The sequence below is a fragment of the Trachurus trachurus genome (genome assembly GCF_905171665.1).
Source record: "Trachurus trachurus genome assembly, chromosome: 24".
Lineage (NCBI taxonomy): Eukaryota > Metazoa > Chordata > Actinopteri > Carangiformes > Carangidae > Trachurus > Trachurus trachurus.
In genome coordinates this window covers 2,558,846-2,575,882 of record NC_139910.1, presented here as the reverse complement: position 1 = coordinate 2,575,882, position 17,037 = coordinate 2,558,846, and the positions used below count along the sequence as shown (strand labels likewise).

General features: G+C 44.3%; 2 protein-coding genes across 5 annotated transcripts in view; one reads left to right on the top strand and one right to left on the bottom strand.

The window, feature by feature from the left end:
* LOC311007025 (NLR family CARD domain-containing protein 3-like) overlaps nt 1-6,454 on the bottom strand; it is a gene marked incomplete at both ends in the record, with an annotated part of 39,607 nt that extends 33,153 nt beyond the window's left edge. The window contains 3 exons of the mRNA XM_084000107.1: nt 187-464; nt 3,109-3,208; nt 6,313-6,454. Coding sequence (XP_083856233.1) covers nt 187-464; nt 3,109-3,208; nt 6,313-6,454 — 520 coding nt within the window. The remainder of the gene's footprint in view (nt 1-186; nt 465-3,108; nt 3,209-6,312) is intronic.
* LOC311007702 (protein CEBPZOS-like) overlaps nt 1-17,037 on the top strand; it is a 109,354-nt gene that overhangs the window by 76,964 nt on the left and 15,353 nt on the right. The gene's annotated exons all lie outside the window — the stretch shown is intronic.

Here is a 17,037-nt window from a genome sequence, read left to right as displayed (position 1 = left end):
TTGGATGGAGCTCAGTGAGGCTGTAAGACTGCCACCACCCACATGTGACATTTAAGACTCCCTACAGAAACTCCCCACTCAGTTGTCAAGACCAAAGAAGCTCTTTGGATGATGAAACTGTCCTCATCCACCTGGTTTTGACTGACCACCATGTCCTTATAACTTCACATTTTTAATCAAACTTACGTTTGGGTTCTGAGATGCGCTGTGTGAAACTTCTCAGTAGATCATTCTGTTTCATCTTCTTCAGGACTGTTATGGTGACCTTATCAGTGTTTTTACAGTAGGTCTGGATCATTAGATCCACTGTCTGTAACCTGTCTGCTCTCTCCAGTTTACTTATTGGGATTGATGGGAGGTCTTCTAGGCTCTCACACAGGTACCACTTGAATTTTTCAAAATCATCGGCTCTCAAATCCTCCAAAGTCTTCAAGAGAATCTCTCGAGGTGTCTCCATCATTTTTCTGCAAGAGGAAAGACAAACAGTTTAAAACTGGGTTTACACTGTATGACTCAATTCTGACTTAACTGTTTTTTGATTTTTCTTTCTAATTTCTGTTTTATCGTGCGTCAATTTAAGAAGAGATGAACCGCTCCCAACAGGCAAACAGATGGTCAGATGGATTCAAACCTGTCTGAAACTCTGGTCGCCTCTCATAATGGTATCACACAGCTGAGGCAGAGCCACAAGCCGATTCAAGTTAGGGCTAGCTGAGTGATGTGATGGATAATACTTTTATTGAGGTGGCTCCAGTATTGGGCCAGGCAGGCAGCCTGCAGCCCAGCTAACGCTCTTCAACCGGGCAAGTGGCTTCCGTCAAAATTCGCCCTATAAACCTTCATTTTTTTTCACACTGACAGGCTCAGATAGTTACAATGAGTGTCCGACAACATACTAGAAAGGAGAAATGAACGTATGTCTCTACCTTTAGCGTGTCTCTTCTTTGACTGGCAGTAGTCATCTGGTCAAAGTGGTGCAGACCCTGTGGTCGGCACGGCGACGGCGCAGTGCATCCACAGGAGTGTTAGCATCCATTTGTAGCACAGCTAACTGTTAGCCCTAACTTGTGAAAGCTCTGTGAAAGCTGCGCGAAGAGTAGCTCAACATTTTGTTGCCACAATTTGGAAATGCTCCGGTCGTCTCTCTTCACCTCAGTCAGGTAACAGTATTCCCCATCTGTGTTTTGCCGCTAGTTATTGCGAGATTTCAAAATGAGATTTCTACCGTGGTGAGATTTGGAGACAGATCACAATAAACAGCGACCTCCAGCTAAAGGTAGAGACATGCGTTTATTTCTCCTGTCTAGTATGTTGTCGGACACTTATTGTAACTATCTGAGCCTGTCAGTGTGAAAAAAATGCACGTCTATAGGGCGAACTTTGACGGAAGCCATTGGGAAAATACACTCTTGGAGGTTTTTCCTTATATAGTCTGTACTCTATTTTAGCTTTTCTCTGTACATTCTATGTAAAGCTGTTACAAGGGTTTAAGTAAGGTAAAACCTTGAAATGCATGTCTAGTGTTTCGACACTTTACGACCCCCCGTGGCTGTTTTTGTTACACTCAGCACGGTGCCAGACCATGTAGGGGGGGAAGCTGTCAGGAAGTGACGTATGTACTGACAGGTGATGTGATGTGTATATGTGATGTGATGTGTTTATAAGCAAGTTCTTTCTGAGAGTCAGCGCGCATCTTTCCAACTGGTGACTTAACTGTTGCTGTTCGGGAACGCCCACTTGCAAGTGAATAAACTGGCAAGATGCTCATCTTGTTTGCGAGTACTCAGTTTTAGAAAGACACTTCCCCGGTTGAAGAGTGTTAGCTGGGCTGCAGGCTGCCTGCCCGGCTCAATACTGGAGCCACCTCAATAAAAGTATTATCCATCACTCACGTACAGAAAAACATATGAAAACAGGGCCGAGCAGGGGCGGAAATAATGAAAGTAATGGCAAACAAACACTGCATATCTCCAAAATCAGGCAGGTTTCCAGGATGCCAAGTCGCCTACTCATTTTAATGTAACAATTGCCGATGAGAACCGGTGTCAAAAAGGGAAAAAGGAGGGGAAAAAAATCGATCACGGACTTTCATGATCGATTACCATGGCAACGAACGAAGCTTCGAAGCTTCTAATTTTTTGGGTCAGCCCTAATATATATATATATATATATATATATATATATATATATATATACTGTATATAGTATATCAGTAGCGGCTGGTGACTGAAAAAATTGGGGAGGACAGGAGGATCACAAGTCCACGGCGTCATGTTATTTTATACTAGTTGACTACTTATCCCTACTTTCTTATAGGCCTATTCAATGAAAATTAAACAATGTCTTACAAGATTTCTTAAAAACAACATAATTTTATTCAATCCTACTGTTTTCAGATTAACACAGGCCTAATGAAAAAGACAGAGCATTTATCATGGATGTGGGATGTAACCGCTTCACCAAGAGCCCAATATGCCCTTAGCAGGTTGGTTAGTACGTCTTTTATGGGTGAGTGAGTTTACCGTCAGTAGCCTACCGCTAACCACCACACGCTGTCACTTCTCCTTACTGGTACCTCCTGACTGCTTCTCTATGACATCTCCCAACAGTTTATCCAGAAATCTGCTGATATTTCCTTTCAAATCGATGCCAATATCTCTGAAAACTCTGTATTTCTTGGGTTAGAAGCAGCACGGCTGGGAGTGAAAGTTTGGCGCACATAGCAACAGTAACCAAGGGGGGTTGGAGAACTGTCATTGGACCGACCTGATGTCAATCTTGTGTTCTGGTTGCTGATTGGTAAGGGAGGACGTCCTCCCTTAGCGTGTCATTTTACTTGTCTTAGCCAATCAGCATGAAATGAACCGTCCAGCAGAATTTAACTGTATATTTCTACAATCACAATAAAGCCTCTCTGCTCTGTTCTTCTGCTCTTGTTGTGAGACGGAGACAATATCTTGTTGATTTAAATGAGTTATTCACTGTTATTAGTACCAATAATAGTAGTAAAACAATAATGCACTACCCTGTCACATAAAAACCTCATATCAGATAACAGCAGTATCTCCAGTGATCTGAGTCCTGGACAGTTAGAGATCCTCATCTCACCTTTGACTTCTGGTCTGGCTCTGTTCCCCACACAGAGTGGTTTCAGAGGGGGGGGCTCCCTCCTCTCTGTCCTCACACTGATCCATAGCTGAGCCTCCACCTGCAGGGAGAGCTGCACTCAGTCAGAACAACAATGTTTACACACCTGTCCACCACAGTGTCATTCTGCTTTCAACCAGCAGGTGGTGCTGAAGGACGGAAAGTTCAAATCCTTCTGACATCAAATAGGGCTGTGCTGCAAAATTTGGTATCGATCCAATACTAAGTAGCTAAATACAGGGCCAGTATCGCTGATATCAATACCAATACCGATACTTTTTACAACTACCATCTCTATATGTTTTTGTAGGTAGCATATCTATTTTTCAGTTCCAGTGAAATAATGCATTTAGTTTTATTTCAACTGGCTGAATATATTCCCTATGTGACTGTCTAAATAGTCTATTAATAAGTCTGCTAAATTATCTTGATGACCAATTACACTGAAAAATAACATTAGCCTATCTAATAGACCCCTTCGCGGCTTACGTCACTGTGACGTCAAGACGTTCACTGGAGGCAAAACAACTGACCCAGCATCTGTTTAGACAGGCGTCTACTGTGTACGGGACAGGTTTTAAATTAATTTTGAACAAATGTTATGCTCAGAAAACATGGAAAATATATAATAGGTTCTGTTTAAAAGAGTAAGAATAGAAGAAAAGAGTCAGATCCAGAGCAGCATTCATTTACAAGCACCGATTAAACTTCTTGTAAATAAACGTGTACTCCGCCCACAGACTGTATAGCCCCCGGCTCTCTCCTTGTGTCAGTCCGAGGTCTCAACGGGCCGGACCGAACAACACGACCAGACGTACCGGGTTCAGGTTGAAAACATTTAATAGCTCGGATCGGTGGACCACCGGCTTCTTTTTTTTTTTTTTTTTTTGCCACCATCCGGTCTAGAGTTAATGCTCATGAAGTGACCCTGGTCCAGGCTTCAACACCTGCAGATCTGACCGAGGTCGGGTCTCTGAGAGCTGTAGCAGGACTGAAGCAGCTTAGAAACTGCTCAAACAGGCGACCATGGGCTTTCAGAGGTTTAGTACATTTACAAGAACTACTGTAGCAGAAAATAGAGATAGACCCGGCCCGGCGTCCAGGGACGGACTGGCCATTGGGCAATGTGGGCAAATGCCACTGCGGCCGCCTGGTGATGCGGCCGCAGGCGGCTCCACCAAATAAATAAAGTGGAGCGGAGGGCCTGCATCAATAGGCGGCCACGGTCGCAAATAAATAAATAAATGAATAAATAGGCTAAATCAGGGGTGCTCACACTTTTTCAGCCTGAGAGCTACTTTTAAAGTGACCAAGTCAAAATGATCTACCAATTTTTGGTCGTCCAGTTGGTCGGACTATGCGGGGGGGGGGGGGACAGCTGCATTTACCGTGCGCCCCTGTCTGTATGTGAACCTGTGTCTGTCTATGTGCGGGCAGAGATGAGAGATGGTGTTTTTTTTTATAATCATGCTAGTGTTTCACCATCTCTCATCTGTCAGCTGTCAGCCTCTCAACCTGCCGCGTCTCTGGCGTGCGGGCGCACCGCACGTAAACACACGTGAGGAGAAAAAAAAAACTTTTTTTTTTTTCTGTTAGTGGGAAACACTGATCAAGCTGTGCGACAACTCTGCGCAATATTCCATTGATAAATCACACCGGACCCAAGAATGGTGCGGACATGAACACACCTCATATTCCACCCCCAGAATGCCTCAGCACAACCATAGTGGTCAGCACGTGCATAATTAAGTAGCCATGTGCGCTCTGTGGAGCGGCAACAAATTAACAACAAAGACAACGGGCGGAGAGCTTGATTCACCCGGAATGATGCTTCGGCGGACCTGCCCTCGCTTTTTTGGTCGGTTCTTTTACAGTCTATGGGTCGGTTGTGAGAAAAATGCCTGCTGTCCAGACAACTGTGTTTTTAATTTTTTTTTTTTTTTTTTTTTTTTTTTTTTGTTCTTCATCACGCGATCGACCCAAATGTCTTCGCGATCGACCGGTCGATCGCGATCGACGTAATGAGCACCCCTGGGCTAAATAAATAAATAAAGCGGAGCGGCTGCGTTAATAGGTGGCCGCAAATCATGCCATGGACTAACACAAAACTAGTAACTAACTCTTAACCTGTTTCAACATTAAAACTTATTCTAAGGGGTGGAGAGGGGGGGTTAGGCTACTGTAGGTTGTCTCACTCATTCAATTACGCACGCACACACAGACACACACACCTGCCTCTTAACTGCTCTCAAGCAGGGACGTGCGGTCAGGGGACTCAATGAGTTTACCTCCGGCCAGGCAGCGGCCGTTGAAGCCACTCGCCGTCTCGTTGTATTTCAGAAAGGCACAGAGCTGCTCTGCCTCTTCTGCCCATACGGTGTGTATCTGGCGCATGCGCAGTATGTTCCCACAGACTTGTACGCCAAGGGAGGCTACGTTGCCTCATTGCGTAACTCACCTAAGCGGCACGTACGTTTACGTTGCCTTCGTGAATTGTAAACACACAGACGCCCCCTCGGTTTTTGCGTCCAGCAGTTTAGCGGGTATTACAACTGCAGTGATGGATAACACTACCGGAGAGGCTCAACAACTTTTTAAACTTTATTTGAGGAATAAACGGCAGCTTTTACCTGACGGAGACCAACGCCTGAGCTACGGTAGCTAACAGCTAGCAGGTTTTACCTACTTTCTCTCTCTCTCTCCCTCTCTATCTTACACAGGCACGCGCACACACACACTCACACAGGAGGAGGTTGCCTGTCATATCTGTAATCTGTAATAATTACAGATATGACCTGAGAAGGCAATGTGGCCTCTCTCTGTCAAAATTGCCAGGGCCTCTTTTTGGTGCCAGTCCGCCACTGCCGGCGTCTGTTTGAGACTGAGCTTTTATTTGAGAATTTACGGTACATATGACGGTCTGGAATCAACTTTTTAAAATAACACTCACGGTCTCTGAGGGTGGGTGCACTAACACATTCACTAAAATATGACTTTTCCTTGTCCATTCTTGAAAAAACAGTCAGTTAAAACATGCTAACCAGCGTTTACAAGCTACGGCGTTACAGATGTTTTGCCTCCAGCCGCCCACCCGGATGTTTACAATCTGTGAAGGGGTCTATGCTGGAGATGACTAAATCTTACTTTCACTTCACTATAACTTACCTGGATATTGTTGCCCATGCTGAAAGGCCTCTGCAAGGGACCTCTGTCTCGGTGCTGGGGGTCTGCTTTCCCTCTTTTCCTTCTTCCGTTTACTCTGCAGCTCAGAGTTCGTTCCTTTCGCACTCCTCTTCCGCTCTGCCATCATGCAGCCACAGCAGTGCGCTGCTCACCTCGCAGTGAGTGAGTGAGTGTAGCAGTGGAGGGGGGGAGCGGAGGAAAGGGCAGGGGCTAATTGAGCATGAGTTAAGTGAGAGAAGAGCGGTGTTGTACGGCCAGTCGGTCACTCTGTAATTTTATATTAAAAGGCTTCAATCTAGTGCACTTTGACAGATAAAAAACTACACACATAGAATCCCATTATTATCATCACTAGTGATCATCCAGAGAGAACACACCATCTATTAGAAACAGGAGACTAGCTCCTCACACTCCTAGCAGCCAAAGAGTAGCAAAAAAAGGTCCTGGTTTTTAACATAAAGATGAACAGGTTTCTAGGGTGAAGTGTGCACTCTTTTTTACGACAGCTATACTATCTTTGGGGTGACTTCCTTCTGGAGCTGTGTTCCTCACTTTGAAACAGGCCCAGGAAGTTTGTTTGTTTTTCCCTTAGTTACCACAAACATACATCTGACTGCTCCTTGTTGCAGCAAATTTGGGTTTGTGTTATACTTGGTTATTCATGTTGTATTCATTTATTAGTAAAATATTGGAGTCAAACTTCATTTCTGTTGCATGGTCTAATTTGAATGGTAAAATGTGAAGAGGTCTGGGTGAAATCAAAATGTGCCAAAAACAGTTGTATTTGGATTGAGTGAATATTATGACACAGGCCAAGAAATATAATTAGTTTTCCAAAGGTCAAATTCCACCTTGACATATCTGTGATAATAAAACATCTGTTGCTCAGGTTCATTTTTTAGCATCTACTTTTACACAGTTACTCATACTTATTTATTTGCCTGATATCCCATGATTCAAAGGTAGATTTTACTCTAGTGTTTTATTACTAGGCAGAGATGAAAAAAATTAGGGCCGGGACTCGATTAAAAAAATTAATCGAATTAATTAGAGGCTTTGTAATTAATTAATCGCAATTAATCGCATTTTAATCGCATATAAATATTTGACACATTTTGAGAACAGTGAGAAGCATTTTTTTTCACATGGAATTTAGTATACCATTGAATGACTGAATACATAAGCTTAAGCATTCAAGGTGGTACTTAACCAAGACCAACAGACTAGGGATGCAAATTATCGATTAATTCATTAATGGATATTTGATACATACAGATTAAATGGTCTTTCCTTCCAATGCACTATGATGATTACTGTAGTATTTAACTAGGCTACTATATCACTATCACTATCACAGTAGCATAAACTGATTTGTTGAACTCAGCCTGATGTAAACATTAATAAAACTCAGTAACCAATCACACAGCTCCATGTTGTCCCTGTGTGATGTTCAGGGACAGGTCAGGACAGTCTGAAAACAGAGCTCTGAGGGTGAAGTCCTATCATAATGAGATGAGCTGCACCTGTGACAGTGACAGGTCATAGATATAGCGCTGCAGCTGAGCAATTAGCGCTATATAGCGCATTTAGCGTGCGCCGTGTCTGTGTATCTATGTGCAGGCAGAGATCAGAGATGGTGTTTTAAATAACCATGCTAGCGTTTCACCAGCTCTCATCTCTGCCAGTCAGCCTCTCAAACTACCGCCTCTCTCGCGTGCGGTTAAAATGCGTTAATCTTTTTAACGCGTTAATTTTTGTGTAATTAATTAATCGTAATTAACGCGATAAAGTCCCGGCCCTAAAAAAAATACATTTTCTACTGTACTCCAGACATGTCTGTAGTAATCTCACAGGTCTTAGCTTTCTTTAAAAAATATAAAAATAAAAATAAAAAGACTGAAATAAAACTAATGGTTACCTAATAATTTTACACCGTAGGCTCTTTGTTAAATCTGTCCAAAACATTTTAGAAGCAATTTCACAGTCTTTGTTGTTTGTGAAATTGTGTGCTCGTGCACCACGTAGGCTCACATCTTGTGCACCGTGGGGCACAAGATGTGGGACGCCCCTGTTCATAAACATAAAATGTATCATGTCACTGTGCTTTTCACATAATGTTTATAGAAGAATGAGAGACAGTGCAGCAGATGCCCACTCAGTATAGTATCTGCAGGAAAGAAGTCTCTGCTCTCCCCCACTTAGCTCAACTAGTGCAAAGTGCAGGACACAGACAGTAAACGGCGCTAAACTGACCCTTATTAAACAGCTGTTTTCTCCGCATACAAGAGGTCCCGTCCCGAAATAATGCAGCGGTTCAAGTTGGTTGGAAAAAGCTGTTTATTTAGAGCCAACCGACTCACTCATTAGCCTTCTCCTCCATGCAGTTGCACACAGGCGCCACGAAGAGCTGTATCACTCGCTTTTTCCCGAATGAATCGCTCTTTTTCCCGCGACCAGTAAACAAACACCGGCGTACGTGAGGGCATCAATCATCTTATTCTCCGGGGCAACCATGGAGTCAGTGGACCAGAAACGTAGATGCCGCGTTCTATATCTGGTGACGTCAGCGGGGCCGCCATATTGTGCAGGACCAAGAGCATCAGCTGAGACAGTTGAGTGAGTGAGTTGAGTGCCCGGGAACCAGTAAAATGCCAGCAACCTCCTGTGCTGCTTTCGGTTGCTCCCACAGGAGGACATTAGAGAATTGGCAGCGTGGGATCACGTCTGTGTTGTTTTTTCATTGTTATTTTTTATATAATAGCCTATTCATTTATATGAGGATCGAGAGTGAGCAAGTGAGCAAGCGCGAGAGAAACAGCAAATGCGCACCAGAGGCAGGTTGACCTGCAAAAATTGAAACGAGGAAAAACACAGAATATACAATAAAAGACTTTGTCCAATCGTCCCGACGTGAGTGAGGAAGGATCGGATGGTGGCTCAGGTTTAGTGATGAGGAAACTGTCACTGTCAGCTGCACATGTGTCAGCAGCTGCTCCAAACAGTCACTAACTTTATTTTGAAGGGGCAGGTTAGATGTTGATTTTGTTAACAGGGACTTTGTTGCACCCAAATATTAAGTATAGCCTATCTGTCGGCTGCTGTCTTATCGTTCATTCGACCCCCTCCTTCCCCCGGTGCGTCTTGAAATTCCCTCTTTGTCCAAAGCGGGAGATGACAGAAAGAGTCTGAGAACTACTTAATTGAAGCTACATTGTTGCGAGTTGGCTCCGCTGTGCACACTGTTTCGGCTGCTTCTAGGATAGGCTAATGTAGTTAATTTGGTGGTGGAGACCAAATGGTTCTTGACGTCCCCAGTGTAAATGACGCCTATGAGTAGATTTTATCAGAAACTGGGGTTACAACCATGGTTACAGCGTTTAGAACGTCAGTCCTTTAGAACTTATGCCCTGCACAACATGGCGGCCAGCAGACGCATGGTGGCGCTGTTCGGCAGTATGGAATGCGGCATCTACGTTTCTATATCTATGCAGTGGACACTGTCAGTGTTCGAACTTTCGGTGACGACCGGAAGTCGTATAGTACATTAGCGGTAGAGCACTGGAAAAGAGAGTAACGACACCACCATTGACTCCTGTGGTATGGGTTCTGCGCCCCGCGTGGCAGGATATGGGTGTTGCAAAAGCGCCCAGAAAACCCATTCACTCCAATGTGTGTTGCCCACTTGCTTGTAAATTGATGAAAACGGCCGTGTTTTTGTTTTTAGGTGTCTTGGTCATATCAAATTATACTTATAATTTGTTTATTACAAAATGTAGATTGAAACATTAATGTACACAACTGTGTTTGTTTTTTTACTAGCCTATTAATGTTTATCTGTAAAGGATCCTCAATGATGCTATTAACGTTGGTGATCTATAAATGTCCTCAAATTATTGAAAACACCGCACTTGCTCATTCACCAACAATGCAGAGATGTCAGTTCTTGGGCGCTTTTGCAAAACCCATATTCCTCCACCAGGAGGCGCTTCCATTGGACCAATGCGTGTCGTTATTCTCTTTTCCAGTGCTCTAATTAGCGGTAGCTTGATTATTTGAGTCCGTTCTCAGCTGTTTCTTGTTGGCAAATCCGGGTTTTTTTTTTCCGTTGTCGATCGCAAAAAATGACGAGCATTATAAAGAGGATGCCACAACCACAATCACTGGAAGAAAAGGCGTGAGTTTTTACAGCAGGAGTGTTTTGAGCATCAACCTCATCTTCGGTCCCAGTGTGTGTGGAGCTGTACGACCTGCACCCACCTCCATCTAGACTCTAGACTCGGGTTAAAATAATTCAATATATCAACGTATCCCCGCTGATTTCAGCCAAGATGAGCAGCTTGTTTGGAGAGAGTAGGAGCGATTTAAAAAAAAAAAAAAATGCTATCACAGCCCGAAGCAACACTGTTAATGCACATAAGAGGCTGCTTTTAATTCCTGACAGCTGGACATTGCACTACTTTTAATTATGAAGCTTTATCCATTTAAACAAAATAAACTAGAGGAACAACTTTCCTTTTTAAATTGTGTTTTATATTTTTATATATTTTACTGATCGCAATTCAGGCTGGATGTGCGTATGAAAATATGCTACAGTGTTTCTCTTTTCTTTTCTTTTTTTTTTGGAGGGGGGGGGGAGTTTAGATGACAAAGACATTTTTAACTGTGAAAATAGAGATGTATTCAATATTTGCATTTGGGCAATACTGCTATAGGCGAAACAAGTTTATTCATGGCCACATTTAAGTTATTTGAGGGATCTAAATCCCTCCGTTTATTTTTTACACATTAGTGACCGACCAGGCATTTTCACAGCGTGAACAGCGTGTCCCGACAGGCTCTGGACACGGAGCAGAGACCCAGGTCCGACAGTGAAGGCTCCCTCTCTGAAGCAGAGGATGAGGCCAGCTTCACTCCCGTCAGTCTTCACAGACAGTCCACAGAGCTGAACGAGTTTCTGATCATATAGTTGTCAGTTTGTTCCAGGTGACAGTTTTTTTTGGGGGGGGGAATCCGGCTTAGCTATATGGGGCCAGTGTGGCCCTTATTTGATCATGTAAACAATTGAATAACGGCTATGAGGAAATACGGTATGCTATTATAAAATACCTTCAAATCAAATGCGTCTCTCCTCCGACCCTCCCAACAAAAATCCCCCCTGCCTCTCTCAGTAAATAGTTCCGACGTCCATGCTGCAGCTTATATCCAAGTAATATAGCCTAACTGTGCATCCACACCAAAAGCTTCCAAAGCGTCAAAACGCCGGAAGTCAGTTCATTTTCAATGAGAGCCCAGCGACACTGAGCGACCAAAGCGTCAACAGGCGTCACCACGCGTCCAAAGCGTCACCAGACGAGAAGTTGAGCCCTGGTTAACTTTAGGGTAATTAGCTATGACCGGCAACCGGCGGCAACCTGTGAGAATAGAGATGTCCTTCGGCTGCCTTTTTTTTTTCTTCTTTTTATATTTCGGCTCCCCAATGACCAGCGCGATCAAATTTTGACGTCAGTCACGTGACGAGCGACCAAAGCGGCTGAAAACATTTGCTGTTTTGGGAGCTGTCTTGTCTGACGCCCAGCCTTAAGCGTTTTTGACGCTTTGGAAGCTTTTGGTGTGAACGCACAGTAATAGCTATATATAAATGAGCTCCTGACGCTCGACTCATGCTGGTAAACACCAGCGGTTCAGCGCGATCTCTCCCTCCGTACTGGTTCTGCCAGCTCCACTGGGATTTCAAAGTAAAAGTGACGCCAGCTGTAAATGAGTTAAATTGTGAAACAGTGGCGCTTTTATAGCCGATTTTAGGATTAAACTCTGAATATAACCTAGTCGGGACCAGGTTATGAGCTAAACATCTGTTACCATAAGTTTCCATGGCGATCTTGAAAGAGAGCCACCTTCGTAGTACAGGAAAGCCTGGCATTAGACTCGATAAAAAATATAATTATAAAATATAACCCACTAAACTCGCTTCGAAGTACACCCCTCAAGTGTTGGTCATGTTGACTTGATTGTCTGTATTATAATTTTCCCACAGTACACTGCAAATTCAGTCGTTTTCGTTTTTCAATTGTTTACATAAGTTTTCACTTCCGCATTTGACCGGAAGTCGTAACACAATCGCGGCCAAACGGGACGTGGCAAAGTGGGCGGGGCTACATAAGGTGAATAGGCAAAAGGCATACCAGAATTGTTGTTTGGAAAAGAGAGGAGTCACTCAGTCACCTCCCATCTGTCCTCCCTAATACGTTCACTGTGTAGTGGTATGAGGCCCCACTGTTATATTGAACACAGGGTTCTGCTGCACTGACACTCGTTTTAGCTTGTAGCCAATCGTTGCTCAAGCCTAGAGTATAAAAGTAGGCCGTGTCCCTCTTCCTGACCTCTCGCTTCCTGCTTCTTCGGCCCGCCCACTGACAGGTCGTTGCATTGCTGCTCGCAGCAAATGTTTGTGTACATTTGTGAGCGTTGTTTTAATTTAACTCAAACCGTAACTTCTTAATAGATCCGGCATCTCCGCCGCAGTCGAGGCGACATAATGTGTCGTTAACTGCCGCCGACCGGCGCGTAGGGGAATCACTGAGAGTTTCTGTTTTTAATCGCTGTAAGCCAGGTGCTAAGTTTCTTTTTGCTCCTCTCCCTCTAACAGCCGGCTGGTTGTATGGCGCGTGGTGGCCTACCCCCCCGCCACGCCGACCCTCTTCACCCCTCTCCCTCTTTGGAGGGGACGTTAAGTGACCGGACTGAACCGGGATTTTTGGACGCTAAAGCTGAGTAAGAAGAGCACTATCCGTCATGGATATTTAGCCACGGCTACATGCTACCGCTGCTTCACTGCCAGTCTGCTGCTACTATGTTTCTGCCCTCCTTGCTGCTTCAGCTTGGTTCGGGGTCCTGTCGGCCGACTGACCGACTTCCTTCCTGTTACTGACCCTGCTCCCGCTGCTACTGCGCGTGGTGCCGGTTGGTGTGTGCGTGTGTGTGTTTGGCTGCTGCTCGTGTGCGCTGCTACGAGCTCTACCAGGACTTTCAGCCACTCACCTGGACTGCGTGTGTGTGGAGGTAGACAAGGTTTGGTTATATTGTTTTGGTTATGTATTGGTATAATTTCTTCATTTAGTTTTCATTTGGAATTTATTTGTAGTAGTTTATCATTGATTTGTTTGACAGAGCCCTCTTAATTTTGTTCTCCTCTCCCCCCCCTAGAGCTGAAGGCCGACGGTGGTGGTGGTGGTGGTCCTCCTGGGTGGTGGTGATCCCCTTGTGTGTGTGTGACCCCCGTTCAAGATTTATTTTGTGTGCACATCACGTTTTTGCTGTGTGAGTGGAGTGCTCTCCTTTTTCTTTTGGACTTCACCTTCCCCTTTTTGACCCCTCCTCCGGCCGGTAAGCCTCAGCCTGTAATCCCCTTCTCCTGGGCCTCCTGTTTATTCATTTCATTTTTTTGCAAACCTTGTCATTTTAAATAAACTTTTGTATGTGATCATTGAACTCCGTCTCCTACCCTCCCTGAGTTAACGAACCTGAGTATCCTTTGATAGGTGATAGTTGACCTTCAGTACGGGTCCTTGGGCCCTAACCCAAGGTGGCGTTGTTGGCGACAAATTTAGTATATAACATAGTATAGGTAAACCCTCGTATTGCCACAACTGCACTTTTTTTTTTTTTTTTTTTTTTTTCATTCATTAGGCCGAAAAAAATACCAAGGTCATGACCTCGGTGTCCTCAATGGTAGTTACGGCCATGAAGAGAAACTGAAACTTAAAGGGGACCTATTATGCTCCTTTTTGCACAAACTAAAATAGTTCCTGGGTGTCTGAAAGACATGTCTGTGACGTGCTTCGGTCAAAATACCCCAAAGATCAAACATCACAGCACTCTCAAAAACAGGGCTGTGCAAAACGGTCTGTTTCAGTGGCCCCTCCCTTTAAATGCAAATGCGAACCACTCCCTCAGCATTGTGTTACCATGACGATGTCTACTACTAGTACCTATACTGATTTGGCCAAAATGTAGTATGCAAACAAAAGCTAAATCTGCAGTAGGCAAAGTGCCAGATCTCCAGTCTGCATCTGACCAGTCTACATTGTGTAATGAAATGTGCCCATGACCTAGTCTCACCCTAACCAAAGATGGTATAGACTAGTCTTTGCCATGTAGGCTACTGTAACCATGTAACATGTAATATAAAAATGCAAAAATAAATATATAAAATAAATTAAAAATATATGCAGACTGGTCAGTTCATTGTAAAACAGTTATTTATTGATGTAAATGTGGTGATTTGTGCACATAGACTACAGCAGCACTGCTCCTCTCCTCCTCCTTCTCACAGCTTCACTTTTCATTCAAACTAATTCAACTGCCACAAGATTTCATCAATGAGACCAACATTCTGCTAAATAGACTAACCGCACGGCGGTAAACGTCTAAAAAACCTGCGGGTATGTTTATTAGCGAGGGTTTTCTCTACCGCGATGAGCACGGATGCCTGCCCGGCCAAGGAGGCCTGCAGACGGGCTCTGCCTGTGTGAGGAGCCGCTGCAGCTCCGGAGCTCCGGAGCTCCGTCGGTCCAGCGTTACGTCGGTCCGGCGAACAACGTCGCCCCGGCGGTACGTCGGTCCTCACACAGGTACAGCTTCACTTACATGAAACGTTGGCGTAAACTCCTAAATAAAACTCAGTAAAGTGGCGCGACAGCGCTACAACATGCAGGGAAGAAGCAGGAAGTGCTCTGCTCCGCTCTCCGCTGTGACCCCAGCCACAACAGAGCAGCATGGGAGGAGGCGGGGCCGGTCTATGGGCTGGAGCAGAGACCTCGGCATGACCATGTAGGGGAGTCCGGCACGCATCGACGTAGACGCGAGCTCATGTCAAAAAAAACTCAGCGCAACCGAGTGTAACAGGTGTGCAGAGAAATCCCAATTATCTAGCAGGGTTTATCTCCAAATGCATTAACCTCAGGATATGACACTTCCACGGCCTCTAGAACCATTATCCAACATTTTAAACATATATAAAAGTCTGAAAAGCTGGAAAAGCATAATAGGTCCCCTTTAAAAATCGATCTCATCACACAAGTATCGATCAATACCAACGTTAGTATCGATACTATCATTATTTTAAATCAATCCGCCCACCCCTAACATCAAACTGTTCTTGCAAATCTTGCATAGTTCCCCTTCAATAGCTAAATGTTTAAAACACAACATTCACCACCTTCCTTTATGTACAACTGAACATTTATCCACCGGAGAACAAACACAGAACAAAGGAGAGTTCCCCTCTGGACTGAGAACATGAATCAGCTGAGTGGTAGAACAAAGACGACACTCACCAGGTGAATTCAGACCCACATCCAGTCAGAGTCGCTCTTCCTTCACCTGTAGAGGAAACACAGAGAGAAGCATCAGCATCAGTCTCTAATCACTTCACAGTCAAAGTGAAGAGACATTAACATGATGCTGCACAATTTGATATTTTAATTGTTGAAATAGCACAAAGTATGAAGGACTAGAAGCAGTCCACAGAACGGCGTAAAGTAGTAAGAACTAGAATTGGTATTTCCTGAAGGAAATACGAGTGAATGCTGAAAGCCATTGCTGAACCATGCTGAATAAGTTGACAAAGACATGCGGAATGACACGCAAACATGTCCAAGGCAGGAATTGAACCCACAACTTCAGGACTGGTAACCTGACACACTGACCGTATGGCCACAGAGGACCTGAGTTACAATGAGCTTTATACTATGAGGAATCAAAGACTGTCCAATGACAGCTGAATAGTTGGAATGAAAAGTCATGTGACATGACTGAGGCAGGAATCAAACCCATGACCTCATGATCACTAAACCTTTACTCTGCCGCTTCGCCACAGAGAGCACACACATAAGCATGTTGTCATTGATTGTAATGTGATGATGTGCTGCAAACGGTGGCACTAGCAATTAATGAGTCTCTTAACGAACACCTGTAACCAATTGACCTCTGGCTAAGCCCCGCCCCCTCCACTCACTCAGACAAACAGTCAACATTCGGTGACAGTTGCTATGGCAGCTGTCACAGTAGCAGACATTTCACAGGAGGCAATTGATGATTTTTGGAGACAGAAAGATTAAATATCATCTCGAAGTCACCAAAACTTCACTTAGCTTTACTGCTATGGTTGTCGGTTGCCGCGAAACGGCGATAGCGACGGGCTAATTTCTGTTAGCCTGTCTATGGAGATTTACATCATAGGTTAGCATTAAGCTATCGTACTTTATGCTTAGTTGTGATACTGGCTAACATCTAAACATCTCTGACAATATGTTGCCTCAAATACGTTGTTGACTTAACTTAGAACAGATGTAGACATCCGTGTTAATTTTATCCACGTTTAGTTGGTGTTGTGGTCTACTGCATAACTTTATCCAGAGCAGACACTTCTCTTGGTTGAGATGTGGCTTGGGAAAAGGTTAAAAAAAATCCACCCCGTCGCCCAGCCTCTCAGGATACCTAGTGTCAGAGTTGCATGTACCCCATGCACACCGTTTGACCATTTTAAACTTAAAATGTCACGAAAAAACATATAAAAACTAATGAAAACTGACTAACTGCAATGCATTTCAATGGACGTGGAAGCAGAGAATGTCCGAGTGTATGGGCCTAGCTATGCACACTGTGATTGGCTCATCGCGTTTGGGGGCGTGGCTTAGCCATAGGTCA